The sequence below is a fragment of the Oncorhynchus kisutch genome, linkage group LG23 (assembly GCF_002021735.2).
Source record: "Oncorhynchus kisutch isolate 150728-3 linkage group LG23, Okis_V2, whole genome shotgun sequence".
Taxonomy (NCBI): domain Eukaryota; kingdom Metazoa; phylum Chordata; class Actinopteri; order Salmoniformes; family Salmonidae; genus Oncorhynchus; species Oncorhynchus kisutch.
Genome location: NC_034196.2, coordinates 45,861,874 through 45,884,373, shown reverse-complemented (window position 1 = coordinate 45,884,373; position 22,500 = coordinate 45,861,874). Strand labels below are relative to the sequence as shown.

At 47.8% G+C, this 22,500-nt stretch overlaps 1 protein-coding gene across 1 annotated transcript in view; it reads left to right on the top strand.

The window, feature by feature from the left end:
• LOC109881724 (netrin receptor DCC-like) overlaps positions 1 to 22,500 on the top strand; it is a 351,830-nt gene that overhangs the window by 168,271 nt on the left and 161,059 nt on the right. Inside the window, 1 exon segment of the mRNA XM_031802667.1 lies at positions 10,593 to 10,642. Coding sequence (XP_031658527.1) covers positions 10,593 to 10,642 — 50 coding nt within the window.

The window sequence follows — 22,500 nt, the reverse complement described above, 5'->3', positions numbered from 1 at the left end:
ATTTCCCAAACTTCATCCTCCTAAACACAGACTACCAACCAATAGAGGGGTTGTACTCCAGACTACCTACCTGTAGAGGGCTTGTACTCCCCAGGAACAGACTACCAACCAATAGAGGGGTTGTACTCCAGACTACCTACCTGTAGAGGGGTTGTACTCCCCAGGAACAGACTACCTACCTGTAGAGGGGTTGTACTCCAGACTACCTACCTGTAGAGGGGTTGTACTCCCCAGGAACAGACTAACCAACCAATAGAGGGGTTGTACTCCCCAGGAACAGACTACCTACCTGTAGAGGGGTTGTACTCCAGACTACCTACCTGTAGAGGGCTTGTACTCCCCAGGAACAGACTACCAACCAATAGAGGGGTTGTACTCCAGACTACCTACCTGTAGAGGGGTTGTACTCCCCAGGAACAGACTACCAACCAATAGAGGGGTTGTACTCCCCAGGAACAGACTATATACCTGTAGAGGGGTTGTACTCCAGACTACCTACCTGTAGAGGGGTTGTACTCCAGACTACCAACCAATAGAGGGGTTGTACTCCCCAGGAACAGACTATATACCTGTAGAGGGGTTGTACTCCAGACTACCTACCTGTAGAGGGGTTGTACTCCAGACTACCTACCTGTAGAGGGGTTGTACTCCCCAGGAACAGACTACCTACCTGTAGAGGGGTTGTACTCCAGACTACCTACCTGTAGAGGGGTTGTACTCCAGACTACCTACCTGTAGAGGGGTTGTACTCCCCAGGAACAGACTACCTACCTGTAGAGGAGCTGTACTCCAGACGACCTACCTGTAGAGGGGGTGTACTCCAGACTACCTACCTGTAGAGGGGTTGTACTCCAGACTACCTACCTGTAGAGGGGTTGTACTCCAGACTACCTACCTGTAGAGGGGTTGTACTCCAGACTACCTACCTGTAGAGGGGTTGTAGTCCCCAGGAACAGACTACCTACCTGTAGAGGGGTTGTACTCCAGACTACCTACCTGTAGAGGAGCTGTACTCCAGACTGCCTACCTGTAGAGGGGTTGTACTCCCCAGGAGCAGACTATATACCTGTAGAGGGGTTGTACTCCCCAGGAACAGACTATATACCTGTAGAGGGGTTGTACTCCCCAGGAACAGACTACCTACCTGTAGAGGGGTTGTACTCCCCAGGAACAGACTATATACCTGTAGAGGGGTTGTACTCCCCAGGAACAGACTATATACCTGTAGAGGGGTTGTACTCCCCAGGAACAGACTATATACCTGTAGAGGGGTTGTACTCCCCAGGAACAGACTATATACCTGTAGAGGGGTTGTACTCCCAGGAACAGACTATATACCTGTAGAGGGGTTGTACTCCCCAGGAACAGACTATATACCTGTAGAGGGGTTGTACTCCCCAGGAACAGACTATATACCTGTAGAGGGGTTGTACTCCCCAGGAACAGACTATATACCTGTAGAGGGGTTGTACTCCCCAGGAACAGACTATATACCTGTAGAGGGGTTGTACTCCCCAGGAACAGACTATATACCTGTAGAGGGGTTGTACTCCCCAGGAACAGACTATATACCTGTAGAGGGTTGTACTCCCCAGGAACAGACTATATACCTGTAGAGGGGTTGTACTCCCCAGGAACAGACTATATACCTGTAGAGGGGTTGTACTCCCCAGGAACAGACTACCTACCTGTAGAGGGTTGTACTCCCCAGGAACAGACTATATACCTGTAGAGGGGTTGTACTCCCCAGGAACAGACTATATACCTGTAGAGGGGTTGTACTCCCCAGGAACAGACTATATACCTGTAGAGGGGTTGTACTCCCAGGAACAGACTATATACCTGTAGAGGGGTTGTACTCCCCAGGAACAGACTATATACCTGTAGAGGGGTTGTACTCCCCAGGAACAGACTATATACCTGTAGAGGGGTTGTACTCCCCAGGAACAGACTATATACCTGTAGAGGGGTTGTACTCCTCAGGAACAGACTATATACCTGTAGAGGGGTTGTACTCCCCAGGAACAGACTACCTACCTGTAGAGGAGCTGTACTCCCAGGAACATTTCCTACGGTACCTGAGAGGGGACATAATATTACACACCCTTCTCAGAGGACCAGCGGCTGTATCTACCAAGCGACTGAAAGTAAGAGTATCGATCCTGGATCAGTTTAGCCTTTCTGATTGGATGGAATCGGATGAATGTGGTCCATGATCAACACACCTACTTGGAACACTTGATAGAGACCAGACTTTACTCTTTTGTGATTCCAATTAGATCTACTCAAACAAACTGAATTATGTTACGTCATACAGAATGCGTGCTGCGCACCTAAACAGATCCTTCGGACGTTAGAGTTCTGGAGTTTTCTTTTTAAAAGTTAGTTCAGCGTTGTTGTCTAGTCTGATCTCGAGCTTGTCTTATCCCACCTCTTTCTTTCTCTTTCTCTTTCTCTTTCTCTCTCTCATTCTCTCTCTCTCTCTCTCTCTCTCTCTCTCTCTCTCATTCTCTCTCTCTGTCCTCTCTCTCTCATTATCTATCTCTCTCTCTCATTCTCTCTCTCTCTCTGTCTCTCTCTCTCTCATTCTCTCTCTCTCTCTCTCTCATTCTCTCTGTCTCTCTCTGTCTCTCATTCTCTCTCTCTCTCTCATTCTCTCATTCTCGCTTTCTCTTTCTCTCATTCTCTCTCTTTCTCTCTCTCTCTTTCTCTTTCTCTCATTCTCTCTCTCTCTCTCTCTCTCTCTCTCTCTCTCTCTCTCTTCTGTCTCTCTCTCTCTCTCTCTCTCTCTCTCTCTCTCTCTCTCTCTCTCTCTCTCTCTCTCTCTCTCTCTCTTCTGTCTCTCTCTCTCTCATTCTCTCTCTCTTCTCTCTCTCTCTCTCTCTTTCTCTTTCTCTCATTCTCTCTCTCTCTCTCTCTCTCTCTCTCTCTCTCTCTCTCTCTCTCTCTCTCTCTCCCTTTCTCTCTCTCTCTCTCTGTACTATTTTGTTTTGTGACATTCTCCTCTTCTGTTATGGCTTTCATGTTGTCTCTTATGTGGATCAGACTTTGCAGTAGTTCATTTTACTTTTGCTAGTTGTCCCGGGAGACAAGTTGTCCGCTATGAAAGAAAGTTTTGAAACACAAAGAAGGATCAGAGAGGATCTTGTTTGCTACACACAGCTTTAACTTTAATTGCATCTGAACTGGAAGCTACGCTAGGCTACTAAACCAAAGCTTTAATTGCATCTAAAACTGGAAGCTACACTAGGCTACTAAACTAAAGCTTTAATTGGATCTAAAACTGGAAGCTACGCTAGGCTACTAAACCAAAGCTTTACTTGGATCTAAAACGGGAAGCTACGCTAGGCTACTAAACCCTACCTTTAATTGGATCTAAAACTGGAAGCTATGCTAGGCTACGGAACCCTACCTTTAATTGCATCTAAAACTGGAAGCTACACTAGGCTACTAAACTAAAGCTTTAATTGGATCTAAAACTGGAAGCTACGCTAGGCTACTAAACCAAAGCTTTACTTGGATCTAAAACGGGAAGCTACGCTAGGCTACTAAACCAAAGCTTTACTTGGATCTAAAACTGGAAGCTACGCTAGGCTACGGAACCCTACCTTTAATTGCATCTAAAACTGGAAGCTACGCTAGGCTACGGAACCCTACCTTTAATTGCATCTAAAACTGGAAGCTACGCTAGGCTACTAAACCTCAACTTCTAATTTCAGATGTCTATCCTGTTGTTTAACTGTGATGAGCTGTCTAACATCAAGCTATTGATTTAAGTGAACTGTTAACCCCAGGATTATGACTGTGCTGTGTGGTAAATCTCATAGGTTGTTGAGGACCGGCCTCTTTATCAACCCTCTCCAGCTTGAAAGATTTACAATGCGGCTCATTAATGTTTTGCCATGGTGATTTTTGACGTGTCAGCGACAAATAATGTGAAGAGAGGCGAGCGAACTACAAATCACACAGACACACTTTTCACTTGGACTTGTTGTCATGTTCTGCTAAGAGCTTCAAAGAGCTGTGATCTCTAAAAGTTTTGATGTTTTTCGGTCCTGATTGGAACAAGCAGGGAACGGTGGCGGTGGCAGTGCCAGTATTGATCATTTATTTGATCAACGCTCGCCGACAGAAGGACACATCAGCACCTCTCTGTCTCAGTATGTGTAGACCATGTATCTGATGCTGTCTGGACAGTGAAACAGCACATCCCTGTCTCAGTATGTGTAGACGATGTATCTGATGCTGTCTCAGTATGTGTAGACCATGTATCTGATGCTGTCTGGACAGTGAAACAGCACCTCTCTGCCTCAATATGTGTAGACTATGTATCTGATGCTGTCTGGACCAAAGTATTGTGGCATGTGATAATATGTCTGGCCAGACAGCATCAGATACACAGGTACCTGTAGAGGGGGCTCTGTTTCTCTTGGTCGGATGCTTTTCTGAGGTGATATAGTTTCAGCAGAGAGGAAGAGGTAAAGCAAGATGGCTCACTCCCACCAAACCCTGTCCAGTACAAGTCCAATGCGTTTCTATGGGAATAATATGCAGACCTAAGGTTGTCGCCTGCCTTCTGGGACAAAGACTCCCATTGTTAAGGCTGAGACATCAGAATCTCCTCATTATATACAGATCTTTGATTTCAACCTCTTGTGAATAGGAAAGGAAAGATGGCGGCTTCACAGTGCACTGTTAGGATTCTGGGTTGACCTAAAGTAAATCGATGTCTCGCCAAAATTATATTATTTCTTGTCTAAATCATTTCCGTTCAAAACACTTCACCAGGGAGCGTGATTTATTTTTTATTTATTTTATTTATTTATTTTCATGATTTAGCCACAGAGGATCATTAGCTTATTTTGGAGAGAGAAAAAAATGGCTGCGGATTGTTTCAAATCACAAGTGTGTTTTTGGGAAGCCCTGAATGTTGGGTTTTAGTACTCATGGAAATGAGACTAGTTGACTGAGTTGCGGCTGTCAGTGAAAAGTGTCAAAAAAATCTGTGTCGAGATAAACGTGTCTTGAGTTATAATCTATAAAACGTTGAGACAAGAAGAAGGGGGGAGGAGGGTGGTGAAGATATGGTGCGTCTCTCTCCAGAATGCACGCTAGCAATAGCTCAAGTCAAGACAGACAGATAGGGAGGCAGACAGGCGGGGAGAGAGACACATGTGATTGAAAGAACCTGAATGTTAATCAGGATATTTTCTACTGTTTTTATTTTTTCGGCTTTGAGGCCTATGTATTTTACTTAGTTGATGATGGTCTACTGCTACATTGGTCTATAGACTATCTCTGAGTTATAGACCTACTGCTACATTGGTCTATAGACTATCTCTGAGTTATAGGTCTACTGCTACATTGGTCTATAGACTATCTCTGAGTTATAGACCTACTGCTACATTAGTCTATAGACTATCTCTGAGTTATAGACCTACTGCTACATTAGTCTATAGACTATCTCTGAGTTATAGACCTATTGCTACATGAGTCTATAGACTCTCTCTGAGTTATATGCTCTCATTTCTTTAGCCTCCAATGGATCATGTTGTATCAATGTGTCCATATGGCAGAGACTAGTTTAATATTTATAATTTGACTTCAGATTTTTTTACGAATAACCATGTGACAAATGATTTTGAGAAACTAAAAGGTAAACTGTTCCATGAAAATGTGCATCTGAAAAGAATCAGAACTGGCACACAGATCGTTAGAGATGGTAGGATAAATGGTAAGCTTCCGCAGATTTGAAACTCACCAGCTACTGTATGTTCTTTACTATTACAACTATTTAAAGAAGAAGGCTGCACCTGAACACACGGGAGGTCTAGTGAAGAAACAAGCCATCCTATGGGAATCAAAGGCCCGTCCAACTGATTCTGGGGCACTTCCACACCCAATATCTGAAAATCCTCAGCAGCACTCTGGCCAAGTCATTGGAACTCAATGAGCATACTGGGTGTTTTACACCAGTGGTTCCCAATTCCGGTCCTCCAGTACCCCACAACACTATAACCGTTGTATTGTAGTCCCGGACAAGCACACCTGATTCAACTTGTCAACTAATCATCAGGCCCTCAATCGGTTGAATCAGGTTCAATTGTCAGGTATGTTTTGTGCTGTTGAGGGTACTCGAGGACCGGAGTTGGGAACCATTGTTTCACACAACTTACTTCTTGTCCAACTGAATCAGTTGAATCTCCCACTCCTCTGTCCATCTCTCTCTCTGTCTCTGTCTCTCTCTCTCTCTCTCTCTCTCTCTCTCTCTCTCTCTGTTTCTCTCTCTCCCTCTCTCTCTGTCACTTTCAGTTCAAAGCAAGGTGCCAAACAGAGCCTTGGCATCTTCTGTTCCTCTCAGCTCCTCTTAGCTCCTCCCATCGCCTCCCAGCCCCCCTCAGCTCCTCTTCGCTCCTCCCATCGCCTCCCAGCCCCCCTCAGCGCCTCTTAGCTCCTCCCATCGCCTCCCAGCCCCCCCCAGCTCCTCCCAGCCCCCCTCAGCTCCTCTTAGGCCTTCTCAGCTCATCTCAGCCCCTCCCAGCTCCTCTCAGCTCCTCCCATCTCCTCTCAGAACCTCCCAGCTCCTCCCAGCTCCTCTCAGCCCCTCCCAGCTCCTCCCAGCTCATCTCAGCCCCTCCCAGCTCCTCTCAGCTCCTCCCATCTCCTCTCAGCCCCTCCCAGCTCCTCTCAGCCCCTCCCAACCCCTCCCAGCTCCTCTCAGCCCCTCCCAGCTCCTCCTAGCTCCTCTCACCCCCTCCCAGCTCCTTTCAGCCCCTCCCAGCTCCTCTCAGCCCCTCCCAGCTCCTCTCAGCCACTCCCAGCTCCTCTCAGCCCCTCCCAGTTCCTCTCAGCCCCTCCCAGCCCCTCCCAGCTCCTCTCAGCCCCCCACAGCTCCTCTTAGCTCCTCTCAGCCCCTCCCAGCTCCTCCCAGCCCCTCCCAGCTCCTCTCAGCCCCTCCCAGCTCCTCCTAGCTCCTCTCAGCCCCTCCCAGCTCCTTTCAGCCAGTCCCAGCTCCTCTCAGCCCCTCCCAGCTCCTCTCAGCCACTCCCAGCTCCTCTCAGCCCCTCCCAGTTCCTCTCAGCCCCTCCCAGCCCCTCCCAGCTCCTCTCAGCCCCCCACAGCTCCTCTTAGCTCCTCTCAGCCCCTCCCAGCTCCTCCCAGCCCCTCCCAGCTCCTTTCAGCCCCTCCCATCTACTCTCAGCCCCTCCCAGCTCATCTTAGTCCCTCCCAGTTCCTCTCAGCCCCTCCCAGCTCCTCTCAGCCCCTCACAGCCCCTCCCAGATCCTCTCAGCCCCTCACAGCTCATCCCAGCTCCTCTCAGCCCCTCCCAGCTCCTCCCAGCTCCTCTCAGCCCCTCCCTGCTCCTCTCAGCTCCTCCCAGCTCCTCTCAGCCCATCTCAGCCCCTCCCAGCTCCTCTCAGCCCCTCCCAGCTACTCTCAGCTCCTCCCAGCTCATCTCAGCCCCTCTCAGCCCCTCCCAGCTCCTCTCAGCCCCTCCCAGCTACTCCCAGCCCCTCCCAGCCCCTCCCAGCCCCTCCCAGCCCCTCCCAGCTCCTCCCAGCCCCTTCCAGCTCCTCTCAGCCCCTCCCTGCTCCTCTCAGCCCCTCCCAGCTCATCCCAGCCCCTCCCAGCTCATCTCAGTGTGTTCAGTGCAGAGCTGAGAGGGTTAAGAGGGTTGAAGGAATGTATCTTCTGTCAGATCCCATTAACGGAATGTTTCAAATGAGCCCCAAGAGCTGAATTATATCTCCCTGCTTAGTCAATGCTCCTTGTGCTGTCGTAAAGAAACCAATAGGCCGCCTGGCTGCAGCCACCGTCGCTTCCCTCTCTCTTTATTGCCGGCTGGCTTCGTCTTTCTCTCTTTGAGGTAATTAATTACTCCCCCCATCCCCATCCCCATTCCCATCCCACACACCGGTCACTCGTCCACCACGGCTTTACGCCAAGCTTGTACTTCAGGCACACTGCCGACCAGGCTGGCAGGTCACTCAAGCACATGCCAGTGTCACTACTACCAACCCGCCTCCTCCACTACCTGTGGACCGTGTGCTGCCAGAACCTGGACAGCTGAAGGAGTTCTGTCGTCTGCAACCTGGACAGCTGAAGGAGTTCTGTCGTCTGCAACCTGGACAGCTGAAGGAGTTCTGTCGTCTGCAACCTGGATGGCTGGAGGAGTTCTGTCGTTATGGCAACCTGGACAGCTGAAGGAGTTCTGTCGTCTGCAAACCTGGACAGCTGAAGGAGTTCTGTCGTCTGCAACCTGGACAGCTGAAGGAGTTCTGTCGTCTGCAACCTGGACAGCTGAAGGAGTTCTGTCGTCTGCAACCTGGACAGCTGAAGGAGTTCTGTCGTCTGCAACCTGGACAGCTGAAGGAGTTCTGTCGTCTGCAACCTGGACAGCTGAAGGAGTTCTGTCGTCTGCAACCTGGACAGCTGAAGGAGTTCTGTCGTCTGCAACCTGGACAGCTGAAGGAGTTCTGTCATCTGCAACCTGGACAGCTGAAGGAGTTCTGTCGTTATGGCAACCTGGACAGCTGAAGGAGTTCTGTCGTTATGGCAACCTGTACAGCTGAAGGAGTTCTGTCGTCTGCAACCTGGACAGCTGAAGGAGTTCTGTCGTCTGCAACCTGGACAGCTGAAGGAGTTCTGTCGTCTGCAACCTGGACAGCTGAAGGAGTTCTGTCGTCTGCAACCTGGACAGCTGAAGGAGTTCTGTCGTCTGCAAAAACCTGGACAGCTGAAGGAGTTCTGTCATTATGGCAACCTGGACAGCTGAAGGAGTTCTGTCGTCTGCAAAACCTGGACAGCTGAAGGAGTTCTGTCGTCTGCAAAACCTGGACAGCTGAAGGAGTTCTGTCGTCTGCAACCTGGACAACTGAAGGAGTTCTGTCGTCTGCAACCTGGACAACTGAAGGAGTTCTGTCGTCTGCAACCTGGACAACTGAAGGAGTTCTGTCGTCTGCAAAACCTGGAATTACGGCAACCTGTTTTGGAAGTCCCGTCTTTGATAGCGGTTTAAAATATATATATATAATATAGTGGTCTCCGGTGGTTTCTTCCTCTGACTGTATAGAATGTTGTCATTGATAGATGAGATATGTAGAAAGGTCAGTCTTGTTATCTGTCATTCATGTTACCTAATTAGGTCCTTCTAAAGGGGTCGTTTCCATCCTGCGTGCCCATTGGCCCGGGTTGGAGAGGCCCTGTCGTAGATAAGCCTGACGGAGTGTCTCTTTAATGTCACCATTTACTTCATTCACTACATCTAAAAACTAGGAAGTCAATTCAAGGAAGACCAGATCACCACTTCCTCTGTTCTCAATAATCTAAGTCACTACATCTAAAAACTAGGAAGTCCATTAAAGGGAGACAAGATAACCATTTTCTTCAGCCTACTGTAATTCAACCTATTTAGTTTCTCGACAGGATATGTACCTCAATTACTTACTTAAATAGGTTTTGTGTCTACACGGGCTTTGTGTCGATATTCTGAAGCGATATCTCATCAAATGTAATTTGATAATTCAATGTTCAAGTAACTAGTGTTAAGTCTGTTGAAGACGGATGTGTCTACAATCATTAGAATCATTTCCCATCAGAATGGGACTGTAATACATCTGGACTCTAGTACACATGCTGTACCTGTACGTTATAGCAGGGGTCCCCAATAACAGTCAGTCGCAGGAGGATTTGTTCTTGAGCGGATGGTCGGGGTGCCGGAACAAAATTATAAATAATTTGTACGCTACAAATTAACCGCAAGAATCCTATACGGATATAGAATTTGACAACAAAAAACATAATAATTTCAAGCCTTGATTACATTGAGATACGGTCACATACAGGATGCCTCTGCATTAATATTCCCACGCATTAATATGAGAATACTTGGTAACAGATGTCCAACAACAGATGTGTCCCGTGTGTGAAACCCTGCTTTTAAAATGTGTGTATTTGTTTCATTCATTTTATCATGTGTTATTTCCTACAAGCTTCAGTAGCTGGGGCCCCTACAAGCTTCAGTAGCTGGGGTCCCTACAGGTTTCAGTGACTGGGGCCCCTACAGGTTTCAGTAGCTGGGGCCCCTACAGGTTTCAGTAGCTGGGGCCCCTACAGGCTTCAGTAGCTGGGGCCCCTACAGGTTTCAGTAGCTGGGGCCACTACAGGTTTCAGTGACTGGGGCCCCTACAGGTTTCAGTAGCTGGGGCCCCTACAGGCTTCAGTGACTGGGGTCCCTACAGGCTTCAGTAGCTGGGGCCACTACAGGCTTCAGTGACTGGGGCCCCTACAGGCTTCAGTAGCTGGTACCCCTACAGGCTTCAGTAGCTGGGGCCCCTACAGGCTTCAGTAGCTGGGGCCCCTACAGTTTTCAGTAGCTGGGGCCCCTACAGGTTTCAGTAGCTGGGGCCTCTACAGGTTTCAGTAGCTGGGGCCCCTACAGGCTTCAGTAGCTGGGGCCCCTACAGGCTTCAGTAGATGGGGCCCCTACAGACTTCAGTAGCTGGGGCCCCTACAGGTTTCAGTAGCTGGGGCCCCTACAGAAATCAGTGTATTTGTTTCATTCATTTGATCATGTGTTATTTCATCCACAGTGCCAAGTGCTCCACCACAAAACATCTCCTTGGAAGTCGTCCTCTCAAGAGTGAGTACATGCATTTTTTCTGATTTAAAATATATATCATATGTGCAAATATATATCCTTTGGGCTATAAAACATCAATGCTATGAAGTCGTTTGATGAAATGTCCACACACCTCAGTCCGAAACACAGAGTATTTTTATTGACATAAATGACTTGGCTTCACCTTCCAGCCAGTTGGGTCTGTCTGTGAACCTAAACGATTGATTATATACATTGCTTCAATCCAGAATGAGCTGCCTAACCTTGCGACAGACAGACAGGCAGGCAGGCAGGCAGACTGACAGACAGTTTATGCCAGAGTGGATCCCTGGAGTAGCAGAATAATTCAGAACAGCCAAAAATTCTCAGAAAAACAGTTTGCAGTAGCTGGGGCCCCTACAGCAATTCGAGACTGTGGCCCCTACAGAAAATCAAGACTGGGGCCCTTACAGAAATTCGAGCCTGGGGCCCCTACAGAAATTCGAGACTGGGGCCCCTATAGAAATTAGAGACTGGGGCCCCTACAGAAATTCAAGACTGGGGCCCCTACAGAAATTCGAGACTGGGGCCCCTATAGAAATTAGAGACTGGGGCCCCTACAGAAATTCAAGACTGGGGCCCCTACAGAAATTCGAGACTGGGGCCCCTATAGAAATTAGAGACTGGGGCCCCTACAGAAATTCAAGACTGGGGCCCCTACAGAAATTCGAGACTGTGGCCCCTACAGAAATTAGAGACTGGGGCCCCTACAAGCTTCAGTGACTGGGGCCCCTACAGGCTTCAGTAGCTGGGGCCCCTACAGGTTTCAGTAGCTGGGGCCCCTACAGGCTTGGTGTGGCCCCTGAGGAGGGCATAGTGCTTGAGAAAGTGGGAAAAAATAGGAAATTCAAGTCTTGAACAGCACAAACAGATTTTGGACCAGAAAATATGTCCAAGCCTTGAAGTTCCAGCCTTGGACATATTTTACAAGTCATTTATATTATCTCTGGGGTTTTCTGTTATTAAGATGAATACCGACATTTGCAGGAGAGAGAGAGAGAGAGAGAGAGAGAGAGAGAGAGAGAGAGGCTCCATTCAGAAGCAGAAGTCTAAATCTGACAGAATTATTCATACTAGTTTGTCTACTTACAGTTTGTTCAATAACAACAACAAAAGGAGCAGCAGTTGGCCGTGATCTTTCTATCATATAAACTGTGACATTAGCTGCCAAGGCACCAGCTAACCCAGACTAGATGAATAAAGAGCCCACCTTTTTAAAAAAAGTGATTGACTCTTTACTAGATAAAACCTTGGGGGGGGGGGGGGGTTATGAGTCATGGCGTCTCTCTAAACCCCTTCAGGTGGGAATTGAATTTCCTGTAACACCTTGTGGTGGTGGAAGAATGGATAATATTGTCATTATTGAGAGTGACCTTCCAATCTGGTCATGCTTGACTAACGTTATAGTACATTATATATCCCAATGTTGGACTCTCTTCATTTTATAGGGGTCTGGTTAAAAGTAGTGCAGGTATATAGGGAATAGGTTGCCATTTTATAGGGGTCTGGTTAAAAGTAGTGCAGGTATATAGGGAATAGGTTGCCATTTTATAGGGGTCTGGTTAAAAGTAGTGCAGGTATATAGGGAATAGGTTGCCATTTTATAGGGGTCTGGTTAAAAGTAGTGCAGGTATATAGGGAATAGGTTGCCATTTTATAGGGGTCTGGTTAAAAGTAGTGCAGGTATATAGGGAATAGGTTGCCATTTTATAGGGGTCTGGTTAAAAGTAGTGCAGGTATATAGGGAATAGGTTGCCATTTTATAGGGGTCTGGTTAAAAGTAGTGCAGGTATATAGGGAATAGGTTGCCATTTTATAGGGGTCTGGTTAAAAGTAGTGCAGGTATATAGGGAATAGGTTGCCATTTTATAGGGGTCTGGTTAAAAGTAGTGCAGGTATATAGGGAATAGGTTGCCATTTTATAGGGGTCTGGTTAAAAGTAGTGCAGGTATATAGGGAATAGGTTGCCATTTTATAGGGGTCTGGTTAAAAGTAGTGCAGGTATATAGGGAATAGGTTGCCATTTTATAGGGGTCTGGTTAAAAGTAGTGCAGGTATATAGGGAATAGGTTGCCATTTTATAGGGGTCTGGTTAAAAGTAGTGCAGGTATATAGGGAATAGGTTGCCATTTTATAGGGGTCTGGTTAAAAGTAGTGCAGGTATATAGGGAATAGGTTGCCATTTTATAGGGGTCTGGTTAAAAGTAGTGCAGGTATATAGGGAATAGGTTGCCATTTTATAGGGGTCTGGTTAAAAGTAGTGCAGGTATATAGGGAATAGGTTGCCATTTTATAGGGGTCTGGTTAAAAGTAGTGCAGGTATATAGGGAATAGGTTGCCATTTTATAGGGGTCGGGTTAAAAGTAGTGCAGGTATATAGGGAATAGGTTGCCATTTATAGGGGTCTGGTTAAAAGTAGTGCAGGTATATAGGGAATAGGTTGCCATTTTATAGGGGTCTGGTTAAAAGTAGTGCAGGTATATAGGGAATAGGTTGCCATTTTATAGGGGTCTGGTTAAAAGTAGTGCAGGTATATAGGGAATAGGTTGCAATTTTGGGACACAGTAAAAAACAGTAAACCACTGATCCAATTTAAACAGGACAGACTGAGTGTTGTCTAAACAATATGTATTGGCATTTCCTATCATGAGAATGAGAACTTGATGCTTTAAATGGAAAGTCATTTCAGGAAGTTTTATGGTATGAAGAAAGTCTTATAGAGATATACTTATTCGCTAAGTATATGGTTTGTTTTGGACAGCTAGGCTTGATGGTTTAGTTGAGTTTATTTATTTTTATTTTTACAGGGACAGTGCACATTAATCAACATTTCAGTAAAAGTGCCGGTTTTAGCCACCTGGCAAATTTTCAACCGCAGTCCCTGGGCATGTTATTAAAAACAATTACAATATAGACAATAGCAACATAGGACAAGCAAGACGTAGCATACAGACAGAGCAACATAAAACAAAAAGCAGCAAGACAAAATTCATAAAAGCAACAAAGTGTTTCCACACCTCACAAGTTTACATGTTGACAGTCAGAAGCTAGGCTTGATGATTTACACGTTGACAGTAAGAAGCTAGGCTTCATTGTTGACAGTCAGAAGCTAGGCTTGATGGTTGACAGTCAGACGCTAGGCTTCATGGTTGACAGTCAGAAGCTAGGCTTGATGGTTGACAGTCAGAAGCTAGGCTTGATGGTTGACAGTCAGAAGCTAGGCTTGATGGTTGACAGTCAGAAGCTAGGCTTGATGGTTGACAGTCAGAAGCTAGGCTTGGTGATTTACACGTTGACAGTCAGAAGCTAGGATTGATGGTTGACAGTCAGAAGCTAGGCTTGATGGTTGACAGTCAGAAGCTTGGCTTGGTGATTTACACGTTGACAGTCAGAAGCTAGGCTTGATGGTTGACAGTCAGAAGCTAGGCTTGATGGTTGACAGTCAGAAGCTAGGCTTGATGGTTGACAGTCAGAAGCTAGGCTTGATGGTTGACAGTCAGAAGCTAGGCTTGATGGTTGACAGTCAGAAGCTAGGCTTCATGGTTGACAGTCAGAAGCTAGGCTTGATGATTTACACGTTGACAGTCAGACGCTAGGCTTGATGGTTGACAGTCAGAAGCTAGGCTTGATGGTTGACAGTCAGAAGCTAGGCTTGATGGTTGACAGTCAGAAGCTAGGCTTGATGGTTGACAGTCAGAAGCTAGGCTTGATGGTTGACAGTCAGAAGCTAGGCTTGATGGTTGACAGTCAGAAGCTAGGCTTGATGGTTTACACGTTGACAGTCAGAAGCATATTCAACTATTATAGAAAGCTGAATGACTTCCATACTGACCTCCTAACCCTAAACTCAAGCGTTACCCTAACCCTAAACTCAAGCGTTACCCTAACCCTAACCCTAAACTCAAGCGGGTCTTGTAGATGACATGGAGCCAGTGGGTTTGGCGACGAGTATGAAGCGAGGGCCAGCAAACGAGAGCGTATAGGTCACAATTGTGGGTAGTATATGGGGCTTTGGTGACAAAACGGATGGCACTGTGATAGACTGCATCCAATTTGTTGAGTAGGGTGTTGGAGGCTATTTTGTAAATGACATCGCCAAAGTCGAGGATTGGTAGGATGGTCAGTTTTACAAGGGTATGTTTGGCAGCATGAGTGAAGGATGCTTTGTTGCGAAATAGGAAGCCAATTCTAGATTTAACTTTGGATTGGAAGTGTTTGATATGGGTCTGGAAGGAGAGTTTACAGTCTAACCAGACACCTAGTTATTTGTAGTTGTCCACGTATTCTAAGTCAGAACCGTCCAGAGTAGTGATGTTGGACAGGCGGGTAGGTGCAGGTAGCGATCGGTTGAAGAGCATGCATTTAGTTTTACTTGTATTTAAGAGCAATTGGAGGCCACGGAAGGAGAGTTGTATGGCATTGAAGCTCGTCTGGAGGTTTGTTAACACAGTGTCCAAAGAAGGGCCGGAAGTATACAGAATGGTGTCGTCTGCGTAGAGGTGGATCAGAGAATCACCAGCAGCAAGAGCAACATCATTGATGTATACAGAAAAGAGAGTCGGTTCAAGAATTGAACCCTGTGGCACCCCCATAGAGACTGACAGAGGTCCGGACAACAGACCCTCCGATTTGACACACTGAACACTATCAGAGAAGTAGTTGGTGAACCAGGCGAGGCAATCATTTGAGAAAACAAGGCTGTCGAGTCTGCCAATGAGGATGTGGTGATTGACAGAGTCGAAAGCCTTGGCCAGATCAATGAATACGGCTGCACAGTAATGTTTCTTATCGATGGCGGTTAAGATATCGTTTAGGACCTTGAGCATGGCTGAGGTGCACCCATGACCAGCTCGGAAACCAGATTGCATAGCAGAGAGGGTATGGTGAGATTCGAAATTTTCGGTAATCTGTTTGTTGACTTGGCTTTCGAAGACCTTAGAAAGGCACGGTAGGATAGATATAGGTCTGTAGCAGTTTGGGTCTAGAGTGTCCATGGTGATGAAGTAATTACAACATAGCAATTAAACACTGGAATGGTAGATGTACAGAAGATTAATGTGCAAGTAGAGATACTGGGGTGCAAAGGAGCAAGATAAATACATAAATACTGTATGGGGATGAGGTAGTTGGAGGGGCTGTTTACAGATGGGCTATGTACAGGTGCAGTGATCTGTGAGCTGCTCTGACAGCTGGTGCTTAAAGCTAGTGAGGGAGATGTGAGTCTCCAGAGATTTTTGCAGTTCGTTCCAGTCATTGGCTGCAAAGAACTGGAAGGAAAGACGACCAAAGGAGGAATTGGCTTTGGGGGGTGACCAGTGAGATATACCTGCTGGATCGCGTGCTATGGGTGGGTGCTGCTATGGTGACCAGTGAGCTGAGATAAGGCGGGGCTTTATCTAGCAGAGACTTGTAGATAGCATTACCCTAACCCTAAACCTTACCCTAACCCTTACCCTAAACTCAAGTGTTACCCTAACCCTTACCCTAAACTCAAGCATTACCCTAACCCTAAACTCAAGCATTACCCTAACCCTAACCCTAAACTCAAGCATTACCCTAACCTCAAGTATTACCCTAACCCTATACACTCAGGCGTTACCCTAACCCCAAACCTTACCCTTACTCTAACCCTTACCCTAAACTCAAGCATTACCCTAACCATAACCCTAAACTCAAGCATTACCCTAACCCTATAAACTCAGACGTTACCCTAACCCTAAACGCAAGCGTTACCCTAACCCTAAACGCAAGCGTTACCCTTACCCTAAACTCAAGCATTACCCTGACCCTCAACCACAACCCTAACCACTAGCATTACCCTAACCCTCAACCACAACCCTAACCACTAGCATTACACTAACCCTCAACCACAACCCTAACCACTAGCATTACCCTAACCCTCAACCACAACCCTAACCACTAGCATTACACTAACCCTCAACCACAACCCTAACCACTAGCATTACACTAACCCTCAACCACAATCCTAACCACTAGCATTACACTAACCCTCAACCACAACCCTAACCACTAGCATTACACTAACCCTCAACCACAACCCTAACCACTAGCATTACACCAACCCTCAACCACAACCCTAACCACTAGCATTACCCTAACCCTCAACCACAACCCTAATCACTAGCATTACACTAACCCTCAACCACAACCCTAACCACTAGCATTACCCTAACCCTCAACCACAACCCTAACCACTAGCATTACACTAACCCTCAACCACAACCCTAACCACTAGCATTACACTAACCCTCAACCACAATCCTAACCACTAGCATTACACTAACCCTCAACCACAACCCTAACCACTAGCATTACACTAACCCTCAACCACAACCCTAACCACTAGCATTACACCAACCCTCAACCACAACCCTAACCACTAGCATTACACTAACCCTCAACCACAACCCTAACCACTAGCATTACACTAACCCTCAACCACAACCCTAACCACTAGCATTACACTAACCCTCAACCACTACCCTAACCACTAGCATTACACTAACCCTCAACCACAACCCTAACCACTAGCATTACACTAACCCTCAACCACAACCCTAACCACTAGCATTACACTAACCTCAACACAACCCTAACCACTAGCATTACACTAACCCTCAACCACAACCTTAACCACTAGCATTACACTAACCCTCAACCACAACCCTAACCACTAGCATTACACTAACCCTCAACCACAACCCTAACCACTAGCATTACACTAACCCTCAACCACAACCCTAACCACTAGCATTACACTAACCCTCAACCACAACCCTAACCACTAGCATTACACTAACCCTCAACCACAACCCTAACCACTAGCATTACACTAACCCTCAACCACCAACCCTAACCACTAGATTACACTAACCCTCAACCACAACCCTAACCACTAGCATTACACTAACCCTCAACCACAACCCTAACCACTAGCATTACACTAACCCTCAACCACAACCTTAACCACTAGCATTACACTAACCCTCAACCACAACCCTAACCACTAGCATTACACTAACCCTCAACCACAACCCTAACCCACTAGCATTACACTAACCCTCAACCACAACCCTAACCACTAGCATTACACTAACCCTCAACCACAACCCCTAACCACTAGCATTACACTAACCTCAACCACAACCCTAACCACTAGCATTACACTAACCCTCAACCACAACCCTAACCACTAGGCATTACACTAACCCTCAACCACAACCCTAACCACTAGCATTACACTAACCCTCAACCACAACCCTAACCACTAGCATTACACTAACCCTCAACCACAACCCTAACCACTAGCATTACACTAACCCTCAACCACAACCCTAACCACTAGCATTACCTAACCCTCAACCACAACCCTAACACTAGCATTACACTAACCCAACTAGCAATTTACACTAACCTCAACCACAACCCTAAACCATTAGCATTACACTAACCCTCAACCACAACCCTAACCACTAGCATTACACTAACCCTCAACCACAACCCAAAACCTTACCTTAACCCCAAGAATTACCCTTACCCTAAACTCAAGTGTTACCCTAAACTCAAGTGTTACCCTAAACTCAAGTGTAACCCTAAACCTAAACCAGATGGAGCTACACACAATTCATCAGTCCAGTTGGAAGCCAATTGAATAGAGAAAAGTTTGTGGGACAAAGTTTTACAGACATTAGTTTTGTGTGATGCTTGGCGACCCAACGATCTGTAGTTACTGATACAGCAGTTTAGAAACAAACACAATGTGAAATACCTCAATACAAGGCATCGTTCCAAGGTTGTTTGTTGTAGAGAAAGAGAGAGAGAGAGAGACAGAGCGAGAGAGAGGAGGGAGGGAGAGAGAGAGAGAGAGAGAGAGAGAGAGGAGGGAGGGAGGGAGGGAGAGAGAGAGAGAGAGAGAGAGAGAGAGGAGGGAGGGAGGGAGGGAGGGAGGGAGGGAGGGAGGGAGGGAGGGAGGAGGGGAGGGAGGGAGGGAGGGAGGGAGGGAGGGAGAGAGGAGAGAGAGAGAGAGAGAGGAGAGAGAAGAGAGAGAGAGGAGAGAGAGAGAGAGAGGAGAGAGAGAGAGAGAGAGAGAGAGAGAGAAGAGAGGGAAGAGAGAGAGAGAGAGAGAAAGGGAGAGAGAGAGAGAAGAGAGAGAGAGAGGGAGAGGGAGAGAGAGAGAGAGAGAGGAGGGAGGGAAGAGAGAGAGCTGGAGAGAAGGAGAGGAGAGAGAGAGAGAGAGAGAGAGAGAGAGAGAGGGAGAGAGAGAGAGGAGGGAGGGAGAGAGGGAGCTGGAGAGAGGAGAGAGGGAGAGAGAGAGAGATATATAAATTAGGGAGAAATGGCACCATTCCAAGGCTGTTGTTGTAGAAAGAGAGAGAGAGAGACAGAGCGAGAGAGAGGAGAGAGAGAGAGAGAGAGAGAGACAGAGCGAGAGAGGAGCGAGAGAGAGAGAGAGAGAGAGAGAGAGAGAGAGAGAGAGAGCGAAAGAGAGAGAGCAGGAGAGAGAGAGCGAAAGAGAGATAGCGAGAGAAAGCGTCTCCACTCAGAGTCTAAGCCAACCCAACAGTGACAGTCAGGTCTGTGGGGACCGGAGTGGGTGGTGTGTGTGAGCGTGTAGCAGGGATGCAGTTGGCTGTCAAACATCAGTGTAGCATGGTCGTCATTGTCATCAGAAATGAGTCCCAGTAGGTGGGCGTATTATTCCCCAAACCCTCAGCATGTTACACCCCAGCCTGCCCAAGGATTTAACTGTGCTGTGTCTCAGCATGTTATATCCCAGCCTGCCCAATGATTTAACTGTGTCCTCGGCTCTATGGGTCCTAGGCTCTATGGGCCCTGAGCTCTATGGGTCCTCATCTCTATGGGTCCTCATCTCTATGGGTCCTGAGCTATATGGGCCCTCATCTCTATGGGCCCTCATCTCTATGGGTCCTCATCGCTATGGGTCCTGAGCTCTATGGGTCCTCATCTCTATGGGTCCTCATCTCTATGGGTCCTCATCTCTATGGGCCCTCATCTCTATGGGTCCTGAGCGCTATGGGTCCTCATCTCTATGGGTCCTCAGCTCTATGGGTCCTGAGATCTATGGGCCCTGAGCTCTATGGGCCCTGAACGCTATGGGTCCTCATCTCTTTGGGTCCTCATCTTTATGGGTCCTCATCTCTATGGGTCCTCATCTCTATGGGTCCTGAGCTCTATGGGCCCTGAGCTCTATGGGTCCTCATCTCTATGGGTCCTCATCTCTATGGGTCCTCATCTCTATGGGTCCTCATCTCTATGGGTCCTCATCTCTATGGTTCCTGAGCTCTATGGGTCCTCATCTCTATGGGTCCTCATCTCTATGGGTCCTCATCTCTATGGGTCCTGAGCTCTATGGGTCCTCATCTCTATGGGTCCTCATCTTTATGGGTCCTCAGCTCTATGGGCCCTGAGCTCTATGGGCCCTGAGCTCTATGGGTCCTCATCTCTATGGGTCCTGAGCTCTATGGGTCCTCATCTCTATGGGTCCTCATCTCTATGGGTCCTCATCTCTATGGTCCTGAGCTCTATGGGTCCTTCATCTCTATGGCCCTCATCTCTATGGGTCTCATCTCTATGGTCCTGAGCTCTATGGGTCCTCATCTCTATGGGTCCTCATCTTATGGGTCCTCATCTTTATGGGTCCCTCAGCTCTATGGGCCCTGAGCTCTATGGGCCCTGAGCTCTATGGGTCCTCATCTCTATGGGTCCTGAGCTCTATGGGCCCTCATCTCTATGGGTCCTCATCTCTATGGGTCCTCATCTCTATGGGTCCTCATCTTTATGGATTCTGGTCATATGTAGTGCACCATATAAGGAATGTAGATGTTTTGGGGATGTTGACTGTCCACATGGTTTGGTTTTCGGCACTGAAGCAGAGATTGTATGTAAAGCTGAGGCCAAACAAACAACTAGGATTAAATCCTTAGACAAGATGAGCCCTTCACCTATTAACAATTATTGTTACCTACAGTAACCCTAACCCTAACCCCTAATCCCTAACCCCTGTTACCTAACCCCTGTTACCTAACCCCTGTTACCTAACCCATGTTACCTAACCCCTGTTACCTAACCCATGTTCCCTAACCCCTGTTACCTAACCACTGTTACCTAACCCATGTTACCTAACCCTAACCCCTGTTCCCTAACCCCTGTTACCTAACCCCTGTTACCTAACCCTAACCCCTGTTCCCTAATCCCTGTTACCTAACCCTAACCCCTGTTACCTAACCCTAACCCCTGTTACCTAACCCTAATCCCTGTTACCTAACCCCTGTTACCTAACCCCTGTTACCTAACCCTAATCCCTGTTACCTAACCCCTGTTACCTAACCCCTGTTACCTAACCCTATCCCCTGTTACCTAATCCCTGTTACCTAACCCTAACCCCTGTTACCTAACCCCTGTTACCTAACCCTAACCCCTGTTACCTAACCCCTGTTCCCTAACCCTAACCCCTGTTACCTAACCCTAACCCCTGTTCCCTAACCCCTGTTCCCTAACCCCTGTTACCTAACCCCTGTTCCCTAACCCCTGTTCCCTAACCCCTGTTCCCTAACCCCTGTTACCTAACCCCTGTTCCCTAACCCCTGTTCCCTAACCCGTGTTCCCTAACCCCTGTTCCCTAACCCCTGTTACCTAACCCCTGTTCCCTAACCCTAACCCCTGTTACCTAACCCTAACCCCTGTTCCCTAACCCCTGTTCCCTAACCCCTGTTCCCTAACCCCTGTTACCTAACCCCTGTTCCCTAACCCCTGTTCCCTAACCCCTGTTCCCTAACCCCTGTTACCTAACCCCTGTTCCCTAACCCTAACCCCTGTTCCCTAACCCCTGTTCCCTAACCCCTGTTCCCTAACCCCTGTTCCCTAACCCCTGTTCCCTAACCCCTGTTCCCTAACCCTAACCCCTGTTCCCTAACCCCTGTTCCCTAACCCCTGTTCCCTAACCCCTGTTACCTAACCCCTGTTACCTAACCCTAACCCCTGTTCCCTAACCCCTGTTCCCTAACCCCTGTTACCTAACCCTAACCCCTGTTCCCTAACCCCTGTTCCCTAACCCCTGTTCCCTAACCCCTGTTCCCTAACCCTAACCCCTGTTCCCTAACCCCTGTTCCCTAACCCCTGTTCCCAACCCCTGTTCCCTAACCCCTGTTACTTAACCCTAACCCCTGTTCCCTAACCCCTGTTCCCTAACCCCTGTTCCCTAACCCCTGTTCCCTAACCCCTGTTCCCTAACCCCTGTTACCTAACCCCTGTTACCTAACCCCTGTTCCCTAACCCCTGTTCCCTAACCCCTGTTACCTAACCCTAACCCCTGTTCCCTAACCCCTGTTCCCTAACCCCTGTTCCCTAACCCCTAAGCCCTGTTACCTAACCCTAACCCCTGTTCCCTAACCCCTGTTCCCTAACCCCTGTTCCCTAACCCCTGTTACCTAACCCCTGTTACCTAACCCCTGTTCCCTAACCCCTGTTCCCTAACCCCTGTTACCTAACCCTAACCCCTGTTCCCTAACCCCTGTTCCCTAACCCCTGTTCCCTAACCCCTGTTCCCTAACCCCTGTTCCCTAACCCTAACCCCTGTTCCCTAACCCCTGTTCCCTAACCCCTGTTACCTAACCCCTGTTACCTAACCCCTGTTACCTAACCCCTGTTCCCTAACCCCTGTTCCCTAACCCCTGTTACCTAACCCTAACCCCTGTTCCCTAACCCCTGTTCCCTAACCCTGTTCCCTAACCCCTGTTCCCTAACCCCTGTTCCCTAACCCCTGTTCCCTAACCCTAACCCCTGTTCCCTAACCCCTGTTC